Source organism: Idiotropiscis lumnitzeri, chromosome 12 (genome assembly GCF_059441095.1).
Source record: "Idiotropiscis lumnitzeri isolate Australia: NSW breed Sydney's pygmy pipehorse chromosome 12, RoL_Ilum_1.0, whole genome shotgun sequence".
NCBI lineage: Eukaryota > Metazoa > Chordata > Actinopteri > Syngnathiformes > Syngnathidae > Idiotropiscis > Idiotropiscis lumnitzeri.
The window spans coordinates 9023539-9041214 of NC_142402.1; the positions used below are offsets into that span (position 1 = coordinate 9023539).

The window sequence follows — 17676 nt, forward strand, 5'->3', positions numbered from 1 at the left end:
TTATTGGGCCAAGGAATATATTTGACATGAGATGAAAAAAAATCTCATGGCACATCACAAAACAAAAAATGGATACATGGGCTGTGCATCTTGGAAGAGGAAGTGGAAGAGCTTTCATTTGTTCTGCCAGTCACCCAATGTCACTGGCATAGAAAAAAATTATTTAGGTGGACACATGTTAGGTACAGTTTATTGGTGTTATGATTATGAGGGGATCATTGGAAATTGTCTCCCCTGGCCCCAGACAGTTTGAGAACCCCTGCTCTTACATGTAGTAGTGAAAAACAAAAAGGGAGATGGAATTCTGACAAACGTTAAACACTAACTCAGATTTCATGCTGCCCTTGCCAATTTCAAGTTAATAAGACTCAGTATGAATGTATGTTATTAAATCTTTGAACGCCTTGATAGGTGACATTTCACCTGCTGATATCAAACCTGATCTGGTGCCCTGGAGGAGGCATCTGACGCCGAAGTCGTGAATTGGTATTGCCACACCTGCCCCCTTCGTTTGTGTGCGGGGGTGGAGGGAAAGCTGTGAAATCATTCAACCTACTTTGTAACCAAAGATGCAAAGCTGTGTCAGTTGATTACATTTTTTTTAAATGCACACATGTGCATTACTTGGAAAAATATTGGGATTTCTGGTAGAATTCGTGGATGAATCAAAAATGGCCTTTCTGTGACTCTTCCAGTTTTAGAATGGCAAAGAAATGGCTTGAGTCCATTCAAAAGTTAAGTTCAAATGACGTTCACCTGAAATGGATTGAGTGCATTTTAGGTTCATCCAGAAAAAAAAAGCCCAATAGCCCTAACTTTTTCCTAGTAGTGTATTTTCTTTCTTTTTTTCCTCTTGTGGCGCCATCACAAAAATATTTTTGTTGCCATTCAGCATGTTCTGTCACCTTCAAACCACTTTCTTACCTCATTTTTATTCAGCACTCTTATTGTAAGACAGTCTGTGAACAGTGTAAGTGGGAAACAGGGTGCAGGGATTGGCGAGGAAAGGGGTTCAATCACAGCAGAGTTGGCGCCAGCGGTGAGAAAAATAAAAACTAGTGTTTACGGACACTAGTCACACAAAATGAAGTGAGCCATGTTTTGTTCATTAAAATGGTGTTTGAATTTCATATGCCAATAGTTTTGTTACATTGCAAATTTTATTGTATTTAAATAAAAGCAATATTCAAATTCCACACAAGTTTGCTTTTGTTGTTAGTAATGTCCAACTAGTACTTTAATTTGATAAATATTTGTGCTCGTTTTTTTTAGATGTCCCTTAATAATATAATTTTTTTCTGTTCGTTATGTTTTTAAAATGATGTACATCTTGAGATCTGAGTACCGTATTTTCGCAACCGTAAGGCGCACTTTAAAGTCCCAAATCTTCTAACGCGCCGCATGTGGCCCCCGAGCCGTAGTTTGCCCATGCCTGCTTTAGAAGCACAATTTCATTTCAACGACATTTTATTTGCTGCACAGCAGGCAGCCAGCAAACCGTTTGGTGCAAAGAAACAGCAGAGGTGCTGCAGGAGTGTTTACATTGTCTAGTTTTTGCAAAGTATATTTTTACAGTATTAGAAAACATCAACCGTATCTTTTATTATATTTTGTTTCATGTATAGTGCTTTGCTTCAGCTGCGCTTGTTTTTTAAAGTGCTCTATAAATAAAGTTGAATTGAGTCAAATGACAATGTACACAAGGAATGTCCTTTAATTGACGAAACATTACAAAAAACATTCTTTCAAAAAATTACATTGTGGTTCTTACAGCTGCAACAGGAACAGACATCAACCATTGAGTATATAACAGCGTAAAAAAAATCTACGGGTATCCACACTGTTGCATTCTGTTACTGAGGGGAAAGTAAATGAGTCCGCCCACGGAGGGTTGGGCTTCTGCTGGCTCTTGTTTTTATAATCTGCAGTTTTTCCTGATGTCTAGTCCACCACAACAAATCTGCTGCCTTTACTTATTTGTGCACGTCGTTCTTTTAAGATGCGAAATCTCTCGTTCAAGGTCAATGACGTTTGCTTTTGGAAGGAGAAATAAAAAATAAAAAAGTGTGACATGTTAGTTCACCCAGTGAAATTTAGGTTAATTCGAAATAATTTACCCCAAGGTCCAGTGACTTACTGGTTTCCCAACACTGTTGATGTCAAAATGGAGAGGCACTCCTTTCGGTATTTTCTTCTCTTCCGTTTCCACGTCACTTGTGGCCGAGTGAGCTGACGTGGGGTGCAGAGTCCAAGCAGAAGGAGGCCTACGGAGAGAAAGCAGTCATTTCTCCTGCGTGTCACAATTGAGTCGAGTGAGTCTTACTCAGGCTGAGTCATGGCTGTTGGGTTGTCTATGGATACTGTCAATACTCCAGTGCCATTTGTTGACGCGCGCCACCTAGTGGATAAATGGAAAAGACAAGTACATGACCTCTGATAAAGCTTAACCCTTAATTTCCACCTATTTCACTGCTTCACGTCAGCTCATTATTTATTATTGCATCATTTGTGAATCAAAATTAGAAAAAGCTTTTGGGAAGAAGAAGTCATTATCGTTTCTTTAGTACTAAAGGCTTTTTTGGTGCAGACTTCTATCAATGCCAGGAGAAGAAATTATCGATTTTTTTCAGCATATTATATTAGCGCTTGAACATGATTATGGGAAGGTGTTGTGTTGATTTTAACGCGCAACATTGAATGATAGCAGTATGAGGCATATCAGCTTCAATGATGCAGTGTTTGGTAACTCAAGCGAGATGGCGGGCGTTTTTTTGATTTCCACAAAAGTAGTGGCCCGACAACAAGACATTGAGGAACAACTCACGGAAGACTTCTGACAGGAACAGTGTGAGGATTTGGCTTCTGCACCAGCGTTTGCACCTGACGTGAAAAAAAAAAGGGGGAGTAACAAAACTGTGGTACTGACACAACATGCCTCGATTCATCAACAGAAAAACGCATCTCATCACCTTGAGTCCTCTGTGATGAAGAAATGTGGCCTGGCGTTCGTCTGTCTGATGCACATAAGGGAGATATCTTTATGAAAGGAACACAGGAAAAAAAAAGTCAATGTCATATAATATACTTTCTTTTTGTACAACAACAAAGAAGAAATCCAGTTGCCCTGAAATCAACTTTTAGATGATTTTCCCACCGTCGTCGCATTTGAAATGGTCTGTTGACTGGCGTTTCCCTGGGGGCCGTCTTGGTGACGTCAGCGTTTCTGTACAAAGCAGAAGCCCCAACCTTTCCTTCAACACGCAGAGTGTATTGTAGAAAAGGTTGGGGCTTTTGCTTTATTCTCTAAAAACAGACAAAACATATGTATATAGATTTAATCATATGAAAGAAAACGTTATAAATAACAGATCAATAAGACTTAAATATGTATTGCAATATGTTATGATACATCTAATACATTGCACAGAGCGCAACATAAATGAGCGCACTCTAAATTATTTCAATGTTCCAAAAATCAGTACACAATGAAAGCCAACAAAAGCTTTATTTGAGCATAACATTTCTAATTTGCAATAATTTAACTAACGGCAGTTGAGTTCAATCATCATAAAGTCAGAAAATTAATCTTGTGTTTACTACAAAACTGATGAAAAGCACATCTCCGTTGAGTATGTGGTAGGATTTAAGGCTCATGTTATTAATCAAAAACCCGTATATTTTGATTGCAAAAAAAAAAAAAAACGACGAAAATCTCTGTCTCAAATCTTCGTAGTGATAATTTTACTACAGTGGTACATTGCCCTGAAATTCCATGTTATGCATTTAAAACAACCACATGACTTTTTCTTTCAACATCCAGCTGTCGGAACGAAGCAATGGGTATTTGAACACAAACGGTGCAGCAAAACATGTAGACAGACAATATAGCAAATCACTCAGGCATATATTCTTCATCCGCCGGGAAAAACAACTAACGTTACTGCAGTTTATTGTACAGTTGTAACTGTTGTCTATGTGTATTAATTAATAAGTACTATACTGAGGCTAAGGGATGAAATAATAATGCATTGGCTATATTTAATAATTTAATATTTAATTAAATAAAAGCAGGCACTTCATGCCAAGTTGTTCAAAGTGAATAATCACTCAACCTCTGCGGTCTGCAAATACAAGTTATTATTACTGTATCGAAAGAATGAAAGGGTGAGAATAAGGTTACGTCCTATTAGAAGTCACCTGAGGAGATCGCCTGAGGAGGGTCGCGTTCCTCCAGGCTGCCAGACCGGTGACAACACCCTGACCTCGCCGCACACTCGGGATGACCCGAGTTCTTAATTTAGTTGGTCCTCCCACTCGGAACACACCACCTGTAATATGTTAATAGGTTCAGATAATGTGTCGACAAGGCAACACAAAAAAGGAATGTAGAATACCGTTTGTGTTTCTGGACCAAGTTTTGGTGCTTCCTTGTGTTGGAGGAGCCCTTTGCCGGCGGAGTATTTGCTGATTTTTGTTGTGTTGTTTCTCTTTTGAGTGTTGCTCTTTTTTATTCAGCCGAATTATGTCATCTGTCAAAAAAAAAAAGAGGAAGGGCAACAGAGACTGGAAGAGTCACAGAAAGTCAGAGAAGTGTAGCCAATTAACAACAAGATGCATGTACTTGTTTGTTTTTTGCTGTTCTATTATAATTGGATGTCTATGTAACTAACCTAGTTACCATTTAAACAATAATAAACATTAGAGCCAAACAATGTATCATTAAGACAACGGAACTTAAACACAGCTGACTGACAGCAACAGCTAAGAGTCCATTTTTAGGCTAAAGCTGAGGACCTTACCGAGTGACATGTCCACCTTATCGCCCACCAACGGCTTTTTATAATGACGTTTATTCATTCCGATATACAGCACGGGGAAAATTAATTTATAAAAAAAAACAGACAAACATACAAAAATAATATGGCGCGACGCTTGATTCTGCTAACCCTTTCAAGCTAAATTGTTGTAGGGGACCCTTCCCACCCCCAGAACGAAAACTGTACTACGCATGCGCGAACCCTAACGTTGCATTGTGGACGATGTATTTCGCGTGGCCACCCGGAAGTAGGTGCGGCCTTGTGGTTGGTCGCGTCCCATTCTGCTCATCACAGTTTACTCCAAACGGCAAGCTCGACAGCAAACCATATAGACAGATAGATAGATAGATAGATAGATAGATAGATAGATAGACAGACAGACAGACAGACAGCCAGACAGATAGATAGATAGATAGACAGACAGACAGACAGATAGATAGATAGATAGATCGATCGATAGAAAAAAAACACAATGGCTTTGTCTTCGTTAGTTTGTGCCACTCGTTTTACAGCAACAAGCAACTATAACGAAATGAGGGTCATTTAGCAATGTGATGATACAATTGTACTGAGGAAACAGTTCTTTATTACTTCCAAGTCCCATCGCAGCACAAATATGTTTTCTGTATATGACATTAATACATAAATGATTTAGGAAGTCATAATTAAATTACACAAAACACACTATTTCAAACTCACGATATGCACACTTTTAAAAAATTATATGCGGGTCTTCGCTCGTGGCTGACGGCGAGGAACCGAGTCGAGCCAAACAGAACGCGACCCACTGTGTTACGAAATTATGACGTAATCACTCGTAAACGCTTGTGTAAACGCAAACCACTCTCGCGGATTCGCCGTGCACAGTTGGAATTGCATGGAGCATTTCGTTAAAATCTTACATTTGGCGATTTGAACGTCTTTTTCTTTTCACCGTGTATGAGGCATTGTGTTACGAGGACGTAAGTTGGAACACGAATGAACACTCACTTCTTAAAAATGAAAGTCTTTGGCATTGTCTTGCTGTAGTGTTTTGTGGAATCGAATTCAGTTTTCTCATGCGTCTTCATATTTCACAGCTCACTTTTCTCTTTCCTGACCAAGTCATTCGCAACCATCATGTCAGCCAAGAAGCGCAAAGCAACCACTGCTGCTGCTGCGGCTGCAGCTGAGTCCAGTGCCAAGCGGCTGAAGTTGGCCTCCCCCAAGGAAGGGAAGAAGGAGAAAACAGTAGGATGGCTTCAAGACCTTGTCAAACAGCACAGGTCCAACAATAAGGACATGAAAGTCAACAAGAAACGTGTTCGGTTTATATCTGACACACAAGAGGTAAAGCAGGAGTCAGAAGGGGTCGTTTATTGGATGCTGAGGGACCAGAGAGTACAAGGTTAGAAGCATGTGATCTCATGCATTGAGACAAAAATGTAGCTCTTGCTCATGGCCATTTTAATTTAATCTCTTTTATCTTTAGACAACTGGGCATTGATCCACGCCCAACGCCTTGCCCTGAAGAAGAACCTGCCTCTGCACATCTGTGTCTGCTTGTTTGCCCCCAAATCCGAGTTGTCCACACTGAGACATTACAGCTTCATGCTGAGGGGTTTGGAAGAAGTAGAAAAGGTATGAAAATTAAATTAATATTTAGAACTGGATCAGTTTTGGATTCTGAAAACACTTTGCTTGTGTCACTATTATATATTTATTATCAGAATATTACCCCCAAAATTTAAACAAGCAGTTCTTAGATTCACACACCAAAAACTTGCTGCGTTTTTATTTTGAGTGCTAAACATCTTTTCAATTTTGACAAATGTGCATCCCAAAATGTATGGAAGCTACGGTGTGAACTACAGGTGAACTATACATCCATTTTACGGTAACTCTTATTCGTAGCATTATTACGCCCAAAACAGCATTAGAATTAGAATTAGAATTAGAAATCCCTTTATTCTCATTGTACTCAAGTGTGCAACGAGATTAGAGGGCTCCCCTCTCCAGTGCAAAACAACAATAATACAGACAAATATATAAATTAGATAAATAAATAAGAGAGTGCAAAGGAATTCAGTACTGAATAGGGTATATAAAAACACATCACAATGCTGTTCTGCAAGGTAAGGGTGTTCTCGTGTGTGTGTGAGAGTTCAGAATGGAGATGGCTCTCGGGAAGAAACTGTTTCTCAGTCTATTGGTCCTCGATTTGATGCATCTGTAGCGCCTGCCAGAGGGCAACAGGTCGAACAGGTGTGAGTTTGGGTGGGTATTGTCTTTGACGATGTTGAGAGCCCTTCTGAGGCACCGGGCGGTGTAGATGTCCGACATTGGGGGGAGAGGGCAGCCAATAATCCTTTGCGCTGTTTTGACTGTCCTCTGGAGCCTCACTCTGTCCGCCTCAGTGCAGCCGCTGTACCAGGTCGAGACACAGTACGTCAACAGGCTCTCGATGGACGAGTGGTAGAAGGCTAGCACACATTGAAAATATTATTGAATGACAAGCGATTATTGTAAAAGAGATCATTTATGAGAGGATTTGGACCAAATTCAGAAATGTTTTCGAATGTACAGCTTCCAGTGAGATTTCAACCAATTGTATCTCTCATGCATTTGTGATCAGTCTTTTGCCAATGAGGGTTGAAACCAATGCTGGTGGATCGTCAGGTTCTAAACAATGTCAGAAACCGTGACTCACATTTGAAAAGTTTTTCTACATTTTTTTTTGCCCCCCAAGAAATTATGTAATTTGTTTCCATGTCTATTTGATTTCCCACTGCACTCAGAATCAATAGTGCTTGCCCATGTAACTTCAACTCTATTAGCAATGGGACTACCAAACAGGTTTCAAATTCGAACCAGACTGCTGGTCATCAATGACATCAGCATTTTTCCATCCTCTGATTGGTTGGTCATAAGTCTTTTCACTCTCAAGTAAAGGGACATTCACTGAGAAGTGAAAGGAGAATAGGGATGTATGTAAAAAAGACATCAGTACTAAAATGCTTCCCTTAAAAGACTCTATAGTAATTTATTTATTTTTTTTTGTGATGAGATTTCCGCCAGATTGGCACGTTATTGGATGAATATTAATTGCGAACTGCTACAATTGATTTACTTTTCACATTTGTGTGCTGTTTAGTAGTTTTGCTTTCTATCATTGTGACGTGATAATGCTGATGTTCAAAGTCAAAGTCCCACATACCAAATGCACAGCCTGCTTGCCATGAGCTCAAACCGTCCGTTGTTGTCATTAAACAGGAATGCAAATCTTTGGACATCCAGTTCCATTTGCTGCACGGCTCCGCGGGCAAAGTGCTGCCTGGCTTTGTGTCCGACCGTGGCTTTGGAGCAGTCGTAACGGACTTCTCACCCCTCAGGGAGCCTCTGAAGTGGTTGGATGATGTGAAAAAGGGTCTTCCTGATGATGTTCCCCTCATTCAGGTAAATGGAAAAGCTTGGAGATAAACGGAATTGGATTCTTTGGAATTACCTGAATAACTTCCCGACCCAGTTGACAGTTTACAGCTATTTTAACTGGGCACGTGATTTTGTGTTACAGGTTGATGCCCACAATATTGTTCCATGCTGGGTAGCGTCTCCTAAACTTGAATATGCTGCCAGGACAATCCGGGGGAAAATTACAAAACTTTTACCAGAGTTCCTCACGGATTTTCCTGTGGTTGTGAAGCACTCTGACACGGCAGCAAAAACTGCCAAAGTAAGTTAAACCTGTGTTCTCAAACTGGAAGTCCGCGAGTCATGTAGAAGCACGATTTTATTCTTGCAAGACTATCATGGTTTTATCAAAAAAATAAAAATAAATAAATAATAAATTTTATTTTTTTAATAATAATAATAATATTCCCTTTATTAGTCCCACAATGGGGAAATTCGAGATTCGAACCCAGGCCTCCTGGGGAGACTGGGTCCTGAACGCGGCGCCTTAGACCACTCGGCCATCCTGGCAGCCAGGTTATGGTGTAATACTAAATCTTTCCCTTCCAGCCAGTGGATTGGGCCAAAACCATAGCCTCCCTGCAGGTTGACAGAACCGTGGACACGCCAGAGTGGGCCCAGCCAGGCAACATGTCGGGAATGGCCATGTTGGAATCCTTCATCGACGTTCGCCTCAAACTGTTTGGCACTCAACGTAATGATCCCAACGCTGCTGCGCTCAGCCAGCTCTCCCCTTGGATCCGCTTTGGTTCGTAGAACGCCTGAAGAAAGATCATTTGAACACTTGCATACTCAAGCTTGCACACATTCTTCTCTGAATACAGTAATTATTAATGGGATATCAAGAATTAATTTTGCGTCACGATGATTCAATGGGCATTGTGGCGTGCCTTCTGGTGTGAATGTTTTGGCCACCAGGGGGAAGTGAACAATAAGCAATACACGGCCAAGAAGACAGTCACAACTGACTCAGTAAAATGGAGTATATTTTTCAGAGAGCACCAAGAATATATGCTGTGTTCTGAAAATCTAGTGGTACTGTTATATTGTCTGTCCACATCTGTTGCCACACCCTTTGTGTTCAAATATCCATTAATTAAAGGGTTATTACTACACAACACCAATGCCAGTTTTGTATTGTGTGTTAGCATTAAGGTAACCATGACTAATGGCATGACTACATGTAGTTATTTCACTCATATTAAGGCACCAAATTAATGCTTTTATTTTGGAAAGGACTTGGGCTGTAAAGTAAAGTAAAGAAATACAAAAGTAGTGAATATGTGAGGGTAACACAGGTTCATGCTAAACATATGTAATGAAACTGAAAGTGAACTTTTCCATGCACTCCAAAGTCTGTTTTTGACCAATCTAAGCCACCCCCCCCCAAAAAAAAAAAGACTGCACATGGAGCTTTAAGTGCTTCTGAATGGGGCTCACTCAATAAAAACGCATTCTGTGTAAATGGATCTCAAGCTAGGCCGACGTTGGGGTCGCTTTCCTCCACCTCCATCCATAATGCGGCTGTGTGGCACTTTCCCGCCAGATCATGCTGCTGCCTCTTATCCTTGAACCGCTGGATTGCTTTTGTCACAGTGCTCTCCTATTGATTTCTCCAGAGAGCCATTGATCTCAGCAGCATATCACGAAGCGGCGCAAGTGCTTTTTGCTTGCATCCACGTGGCAGAAGCACGGCCCATTTTTCAGTTGTTTAGCTGTAGCCCTATTTATTGGGGGGGTTATGTTCCAAATGCAATATATAGTTTTACCCCACCCACACGCTAAACACATTTAATTGTATTGAAACACCCCTAAACTAGACTATTTTATAACATCATTTTCATGAGAAAATAGACAAAGTCCGATTGCTTCAAGGTGTCTCACAGTTATAAAACGTGTAAAAATCTGCGATATAATGGAGGAACACATTATTCTGTTTTTTAAACAGCTTCTGATGTGGTATTTTTGTGACTGATGCCATTAGGACACCTGTCTGCTCAGCGTGTGGCACTGCAAGTCCAGCATGGCGGGAAGAACGCCAGTCAATCAGTAGCGCCCTTCATTGAAGAGCTGGTGGTGCGCAGAGAGCTGACGGACAACTTCTGCTTTTACAACGAGAAATATGACAGCGTCGAGGGTCAGTTGAGTTCTTTCAAGTTTTATTTCCAATTACGGCCTAAAAGATTAACTTTGCAAGTGTGCTTTGTGTTTTGATTTTTACTTTGTTTGCATGCCACAATATCAAAAAGTGTACCTGTGATTGCAAAAATGAATCGTCCAATGAGAACAATAGAACCATACAGGAACCAATACATACCGGGGAACAATTCCAATTGTACATAGTAATATGATATAAATCGTGAAATGTAAAAAAATAAATAAAATAAAGTTGATGCATACAATGTTTATATTATTGTAGTGTTGCTTTAGGATAAGCGGTACAGAGAGTGGATTGATGAATAGTTTTGAATAGTTTTATTTATTGCATTGTCATTTTATTATATTATTATTATTCAACTCATGTATGAAATAGAAAAACTTTGAACGTGTATTAGAACCACTCGGAAGTCAACCTGGAACAGATTTGTTTGACTTCTGCTGTAAATTTTATTCCCCCGACTTCCTGGCTTCAACATAAGCTTTGTTTGACAAATACGTTTAATTCTTCTTACTCATTTAAGTAAGGCAAATCAAAGTAAAAACTTAATCAATATGTCTCCGTGACATGATTTGGTTTTGTTAAATGTGCCGAAGAAGCAATGCAACAAAACCACATTCTGACTTAATTTTAGGATTGAATTATTTCCTTAATATTCAAACCATTGAGAACATCTGAAATCACTCATCAATCGTTTGGACGCCGTATATTTCCAGGTGCTTATGAATGGGCTCAAAAGAGCTTGAGAGATCACGCCAAGGACAAGAGGCCATATTTATACACCCGAGAGCAACTGGACAAAGCCAAGACACATGACAAGCTGTGGAATGCAGCTCAGGTATGACATATAATAGCAAATATAAAAGATATTCTTAAATTCCCTGTAGATGGCACAACATGGCAGAAAAGGTCTAAATGAAGCTTCTCAACTCACTTCTGCACCAAGATGGCCCCAAAGCAAAATTATTACGTTGCTTTTCTATGAACCCCAGACCACACCACTCCGCTTGGCCTGACTCCACAGCGCACGAAAAGGTTTCCACTAAACTTGAATATTTCATCCCTTAGCACATAGGAAATTGTAAATATGGTTGATTGTTATAAAACATTATTCTGTTTATTGTATACACTGTATTTCTTTGCCAACAACCTGCGGGCTGCTCTGTCTTGCTCATCTGAAACCAGAAAATGTCCGTGTGTAGCGGTGTCCTTATCTACGTCGCTGTGGGCCAATCAGACGACAGTGATGACACGGTTCCAGACCACCTCTGAGGCGGTTCTGAGACACGGTTCCATTGTAACTGCTCGGCCACGCAAAATTCAAATGGAACAGTCCCCACTCAGGGCCAGGCAAAGTTGTCTGAGTGTGGAACCGGGCTCATGGAAAAGCGGCGTTATTAAAAGAAAAACAATGAATGGGAAAATTTGCACATGATCCATCAACGTGGGAGGGGCAACAGCTAATTGGTGCATTGTTAGCAAACAACAAATTAGTTGCCTGAATCATATTTCAACTTTTTTAATTACAATTTTCTTTTAAACCAGTGCTGCGATATTCTTTATTCATTTGGTGACAGTAAGTTAATGCTAGGTAATTATGCTATGGGCTCATGTGATTTATTAGGCCTTTATTTATTGATATTTTTTATATACATTTGTGAACATTTTAAAAAGTTTTTTTTCATTAGAGGATATTGTGTGTAGAATTATGAGGGATTAAATGCATTTAATCCATTTTGGAAGACAATTGTAACGGCGGAAAAGTGAAGTGAGGTGAATAATTTCTGAACACTCTGTCAAGTGGCCCGAGATGTGAGTGTGCGCATGAACGTTCTGTACACGTGACCTGTGGTTGACAGGTGAACATTCGATTGTATACCGCACTTTTCGCCCAAAGTCAACTATAGGCTAGACTCTAGCGCAACCTCGACCTTAATGAGGACAGAAGTTAAATGGATGGAAATCATGGCAAACTTTTTAATTGCTTGTTTACAAATAATTGTGTCTCCGGAGCACTTGCCAAGCCATCGAGTGTGAAATTAACCGGGAGTCATTTATTTGTGAGCTGCCTCTGTCACAAAATGTGACTGTAATACAAAGTTTTAGATTGTTTTCCTTTCTTACAAGCGATGACCGGACTACACAGACCGATACTTATGTCATTTCAGAGCTGCAGTGTTGTTGGATGCAAAGATTTGCATCAGAGAGTTTTATCTCCGTGAGACTCATAATCTAGACATTCTGGGAATGTTCAGTGAAGTGTTTGACTGAGGTTGTCAGGGTTTTGCGTGGAGGTTGAGGACGCAAATACAGGAAAGCTTTTTTTTTATTTTATTTTTTCAATTTTTTTTTATGTTTGGTGCTTATAGTGTCACAGAACAATATTATATGGGTCTTGAAAGATGAGAGCTTTGCTTAAAAAATGTCTGGCAGTGAATTACTCAATATTAGCTAATCCATTTTCAGGCAGGGCATCAATTAATTGTGAGTCCCTAATAGAACTTACTTTGTGCCATTTTAAATTCTGTGTGAATTTGTTTTGGTCACCGAATATTCCATTCTTTCTTTAGTATCAGATGGTCTCTGAGGGGAAGATGCATGGCTTCCTGCGGATGTACTGGGCCAAAAAGATTCTTGAGTGGACTTCTTCACCAGAGGAGGCGCTCTCCATCGCTCTCTACCTCAACGACCGCTACGAGCTGGATGGCCAGGACCCGAATGGATTCGTGGGTACGCTACAACAGTAATTGTTATTTTGTACGTCAGGTTCAATCACCGTCTCCTTTATTGATGCGCTTTTCAATGTCTTGTCCCTCACTTTAGGTTGTATGTGGTCTATTTGTGGCATTCACGACCAAGGATGGGCTGAGAGAGAAGTTTTTGGAAAGATCCGCTACATGAACTACAAAGGCTGCCTTCGCAAGTTTGATGTACCCAAGTTTGAGAAAAAGTACTCTCCCAAAGGTCTTTGAGAGGCATGTTCAGCCTCTTTGCTTTTTTTCTGTTTGTTGGTGATTACTGGCTGTGTTTGTAGAACAGATATATTGTGACATGCTGGTCAAAACGTTTGGTGCTGATGTTCTAATACTATTGTTCATTTATTGTAAGTGTATCTGTAGTTATGCGGACCGGAGGACTTTTTATTTTCATATTTATAGACATTGCTTAACACATTTAGTAGACCACCAGTCATAAAACGAAAAGAGGCATCCTAAAGTACTTCAATGCGGGTTCCTTCAATTACAGTGAGCATTTACCGTTGTGAACAGGAAATAGAAATGTTGTGTCGAATTGACTTTTCTATTCCTGTTCAACGGTGCTTTGAGATACGAGTGACTCAACTTAGGGTTTTTTGGCGATACAAAACGTCATTCGGTTGATTATTTTTTGCTTCTACTTTCTAGCACAAACTTAAGGCACAAGCGCTGTTTGGTGGCAGCAAATTCAAGCACTTCACAAGCAGCTCTTTGAAAGAAAAAAAAAAACCAAAAAAGATTTAAAGCTATTTGTCTCTCCCAGTTGACGTTTACAGTCAAACTAATCACAAAGTATGCAGCAAGACATGTAGACGGCCAATATAATAATACAATAATTACATTGTTACATTATGTGCTGGTCTAATAAATTTGTGAAGGACTGTATATATATCAACATTTTTCATCATATATGTTTTTTTTTTTTACTGTTGGAAAACTGTTTTTTCTGAAACAAAAACAATAAAACAGTCTTTATTGTTCGCTAGAGTTTATCTGAAGTATTTGTGAAAAAAGGAATGCCAAAGAATGAACACTTTAAAGTATGCACGGCACTACACTGGGGCTCGGCAGGACCCCTGTCAAGCCCCGTCAGCAATTAATTTAATCATTTATAATTTAATTTAAGTTTAAAAACCTTTTTTGTGAAAAAAAAAAAGTTCACAAGCAAGCAGCCAGTCTGTTCCAATATAATTCCTGTTTCGTGTTTGACGTGCAGCTGTACCTGAAGTGCGTTTGCGAGGAGAAAGAGGGACAGGTTGAGTCTTTCAGTTACTTGGGCATTATTGGCTCATTTGAAAATAATCTGAGTGACACTAGTACACTTTGACCGTTCAGAAAATTTAGAGCGTTGCTCAAATTTGTCCTTTGACTTGTGTCCCAAATACGGCACTAGCCATTAGTGGCGCTCTGACTGGGGATATGGTTCGCCACTGCTGGAAACATTCAGAAATGAATGAGAGCGGAGCACACTCACCCTCTCGGGAAAAACACCCACTCTCAAAGTTTTGCACGGGCGTTAGAGTGGATTTCGGAACGAGTCTAAATTAGTTAGCTTGCAATCCATCTTAGAATTGTATCGCTTTGTAATTAAAAAAAATCTAAAAAAATCTCCCAGTCTCCCATGGGTGTAAAGAAGGAGCAACAGCCAGAGCTCGTAAGTGCGAAGGCTTCAAAATTGTGTGAAACAAGCATTTCCCAAAAAGAACTGGGGAAAACAGTGAGGTGATGCGAGCGTATAATTTGGGCATTTCTGTCACTAAACAGTGCATATGAAAGGAGATACAAAAACATAATTACACGATTGTATGGTAGGGTCCAAATCTGTACCTTAGAACTAATTCATACCTTATATTGAATGCACGACTCGACCATACACATCTAATGTAATTACACTTTACACTATTTAAAATAATATTTAAAAAAGCAGTGAAAACCTCATTTAAGTTAAGTCATATTTTTTTTAATTTTCCCACAGCACCCCCGCATATTGGTCGAGCCCTCCCTTATCCCGGAAGAGAAAAAAAATCCCCGTGCTGTGCCTGCTTTAGTCAAAAAAGCATGGTCAGTCTCCCAACTTCTGCAAAGTGTATTTTTACAGACTGAGTTGCATCACAATTACATTAGACGCTTTCGTGAACACTGATTCTTATTTAGCCTTAATAAAGTCTTAATTAATCACACTAAGTGGAGGGAGTGTGGGCAACCTTTACCTTTGAGCAAGCCGCACACATTTCATAAACAAGCTATATTACAAATATGAAACTACTCTGGGCTGTTTTAATTTTTGAATCATGAAATTTCCCACTAGATCTTGTTTTGCACTAATTAGCAGGATGTGATCCATGTAAGCCTTTGGTGCAGCTATGCTTCTTTTTTAAAGTGCTCTATGAATAAAGCGGAGTAAAAAGAGGTTAAAGTATTCAAGTTCCAGTCGAAACTTATAACACAAAATAACACCATGATTAAAAACTGCAATACTATCAGAAATTATGCCTGAGCAGTTTTGACAAAAGCCAAGACATGACCAATGCAACGGACAAACCAAAGAGAACTATTTTTGCAATGTGATTAAATATAGATAAAATCAAATATATAGTGAGAGCAGTTTGCTTTGCTCGGTGCAAATCCTTGCCAAGCGGAACTGCAAAACATTCACAAGAATTTACTTACTACGGCACACAAACAGCACACACATCTCAACCTGTGCGGGTTGTGTAAAAATAAGAAATAAGAAACTAATCATTGCGGCCTGTCGGCATGCAGAGCTGTACAACAAAGCCAGCTTCCAATGGATATATGTGAGACGTCTTGGAAAAAAAAATGGATTCGACCCAAATACTTTCTTGTTATTATAGCATCATAACTTGGGAGTTTAACTTTTCTAATTTTCAATTAATTACTGGGAAAAAATGAGGAAAGAATGTTTATGTTGAACTCAGCTGTGTGCCGTTATGTCAGGCTTCTTCTAAATTCAATAATGCTTTTATTTTTTTCAAAAAAACTTTCACTAGATGAGGAGATTCCACGACAGTGGATCGTTACTATCTGCTTTGACGTTTAATAACAGCCTCACAGTTGTGTACCAAAATAGCAAAAGCATTTAGCATTAGCCCCCTGATTGACGAGAAAGGTTCAAACATTTTCTTTCTGTCAGAAGAGAAAACCACCCTTTTAAGTTCAATAGTTGATTTTTCTTCTTTTATCAAGACAAGCCGTCTTCATCGAGACTTTATAAAGTCCTCTTTGTCTTCCAAATCACAAAAAAGGAACTTGTCTTAATAAAGGAAAATATTTTATTGTGGCATGGTGCGAATGAAAATCTGAGGCGAAGCGACATTTCGTTTGGCTTGACCACTTTATAAGTTTATCATTCCCTTAATTGCCCCATGAAACAACGTCACCAAGCAAGATTTTCTACCTACAAACGCAGTCCAGTGCCCGTTTGAGGGGCTTAAGGACCATCACACTGCCCCAATGTGTAATACAATTTATGCTATCCGCAGCAAGTTTCTTGAAACAGGATCTGTTCTTTACAACCCACACAGCAGAAGGCGTGCTCCAACCACCACTGATGAAAACATCAGAGTGATGCCCATAACTCTCAAACTGGCCCTGAACTGCAGCCCAAGATATAAAAACACCTGACCCTGTGTAAATTGAGAATTAGATGCTTGCAAAAACTGCAAGCGAAGCTATTGAACATTAAAAAAGACAACTAATTATCTACATATCCGGAAGTAGTGGCACCTGGAAGTGATTTAGAAGACAATGAGTACTTTTTAAGGTCCCAATGAAGACGGCAGAATGACGGTGAAACTAGTGGAGAGAAAAAAAAAAGAACTTGTCAATAAAAGAAAAAAAAAATCAACAATTGAACATAAAAGAAAACAAGATGTACTTACCGTAGTATGCAAGCAAAGCTGTCAAACGCTGATAGCCTCAAATGCACCGTCAAGGCAGAGCTGAAAAGAATTGGCAATGAATTGTCCATCTGTTAGTTCGTAGGCTACTTCCTGTTTCATGGAGGATGAAGAGACAGTGTTTAGTGCCATTATGATTTTTGGGACGGGGGGTAAATTGACACCCAAATTTATTGAGGTTGTCCTTGTTCAGGCTGTTGGGAATTAATGACGCATGTGTCTGGGATCATCAGTGTCATTTCATTGGGGGATTGCTTTACAAAATTAGTAGGACAGGGGAGAACACTTCTGTTTTGCTCCATTGAGTTTATTGGATTATGTGCTTTCTGATTTTATTTCCCGGTTAATCTTCGGGTGTGACGGTCATTCTTGGAAAACAACAAATGTAATTGTAGTCAATCACTTTTCACTCTGGTGTCCTTGGATTTGTTACTGTATGAAAAGCAACTTAATAGCGTACACATTGTCAGACCCATCATAAAAGCTGCAAAGGGCTTCTTTTTTGTGATTGAGTCCACTTACAAGTCCATTCTAAATGACGGTCATGTGATCCAAATTGTGGCCGTTTCAACATA

At 39.6% G+C, this 17676-nt stretch overlaps 2 protein-coding genes across 4 annotated transcripts; one reads left to right on the plus strand and one right to left on the minus strand.

Moving 5' to 3' along the window:
- Nucleotides 1–1696: 1696 nt before the first annotated feature.
- Nucleotides 1697–5007, minus strand: LOC148325764 (UAP56-interacting factor-like). Its single transcript, XM_088311424.1, has 9 exons — nt 4800–5007; nt 4395–4529; nt 4198–4328; nt 3155–3303; nt 2970–3036; nt 2825–2880; nt 2324–2398; nt 2138–2264; nt 1697–2034 (listed from the first exon to the last, which is right to left on the minus strand). The coding sequence occupies exons 1-9, from the start codon at nt 4855–4857 to the stop codon at nt 1942–1944; spliced, it is 891 nt and encodes a 296-aa protein (XP_088167550.1). The 5' UTR covers nt 4858–5007; the 3' UTR covers nt 1697–1941.
- A 624-nt stretch (nt 5008–5631) lies between these two features.
- On the plus strand, nt 5632–14161 carry cpdp (CPD photolyase). 3 transcript variants are annotated; one of them, XM_088311918.1, is made up of 10 exons: nt 5632–5779; nt 5897–6204; nt 6289–6437; nt 8070–8252; nt 8371–8529; nt 8817–9015; nt 10252–10404; nt 11142–11263; nt 12996–13155; nt 13249–14161. In XM_088311918.1, the coding sequence occupies exons 1-10, from the start codon at nt 5757–5759 to the stop codon at nt 13395–13397; spliced, it is 1605 nt and encodes a 534-aa protein (XP_088168044.1). In that variant the 5' UTR covers nt 5632–5756; the 3' UTR covers nt 13398–14161. The 3 variants fall into 3 exon arrangements, 2 of the variants coding, with proteins under 2 accessions (XP_088168044.1, XP_088168045.1); XM_088311919.1 differs by having other exon boundaries at nt 5655–5779; nt 5922–6204; XR_015846222.1 differs by lacking the exon at nt 13249–14161 and having other exon boundaries at nt 11142–11460; nt 12996–13142.
- Nucleotides 14162–17676: the final 3515 nt, after the last annotated feature.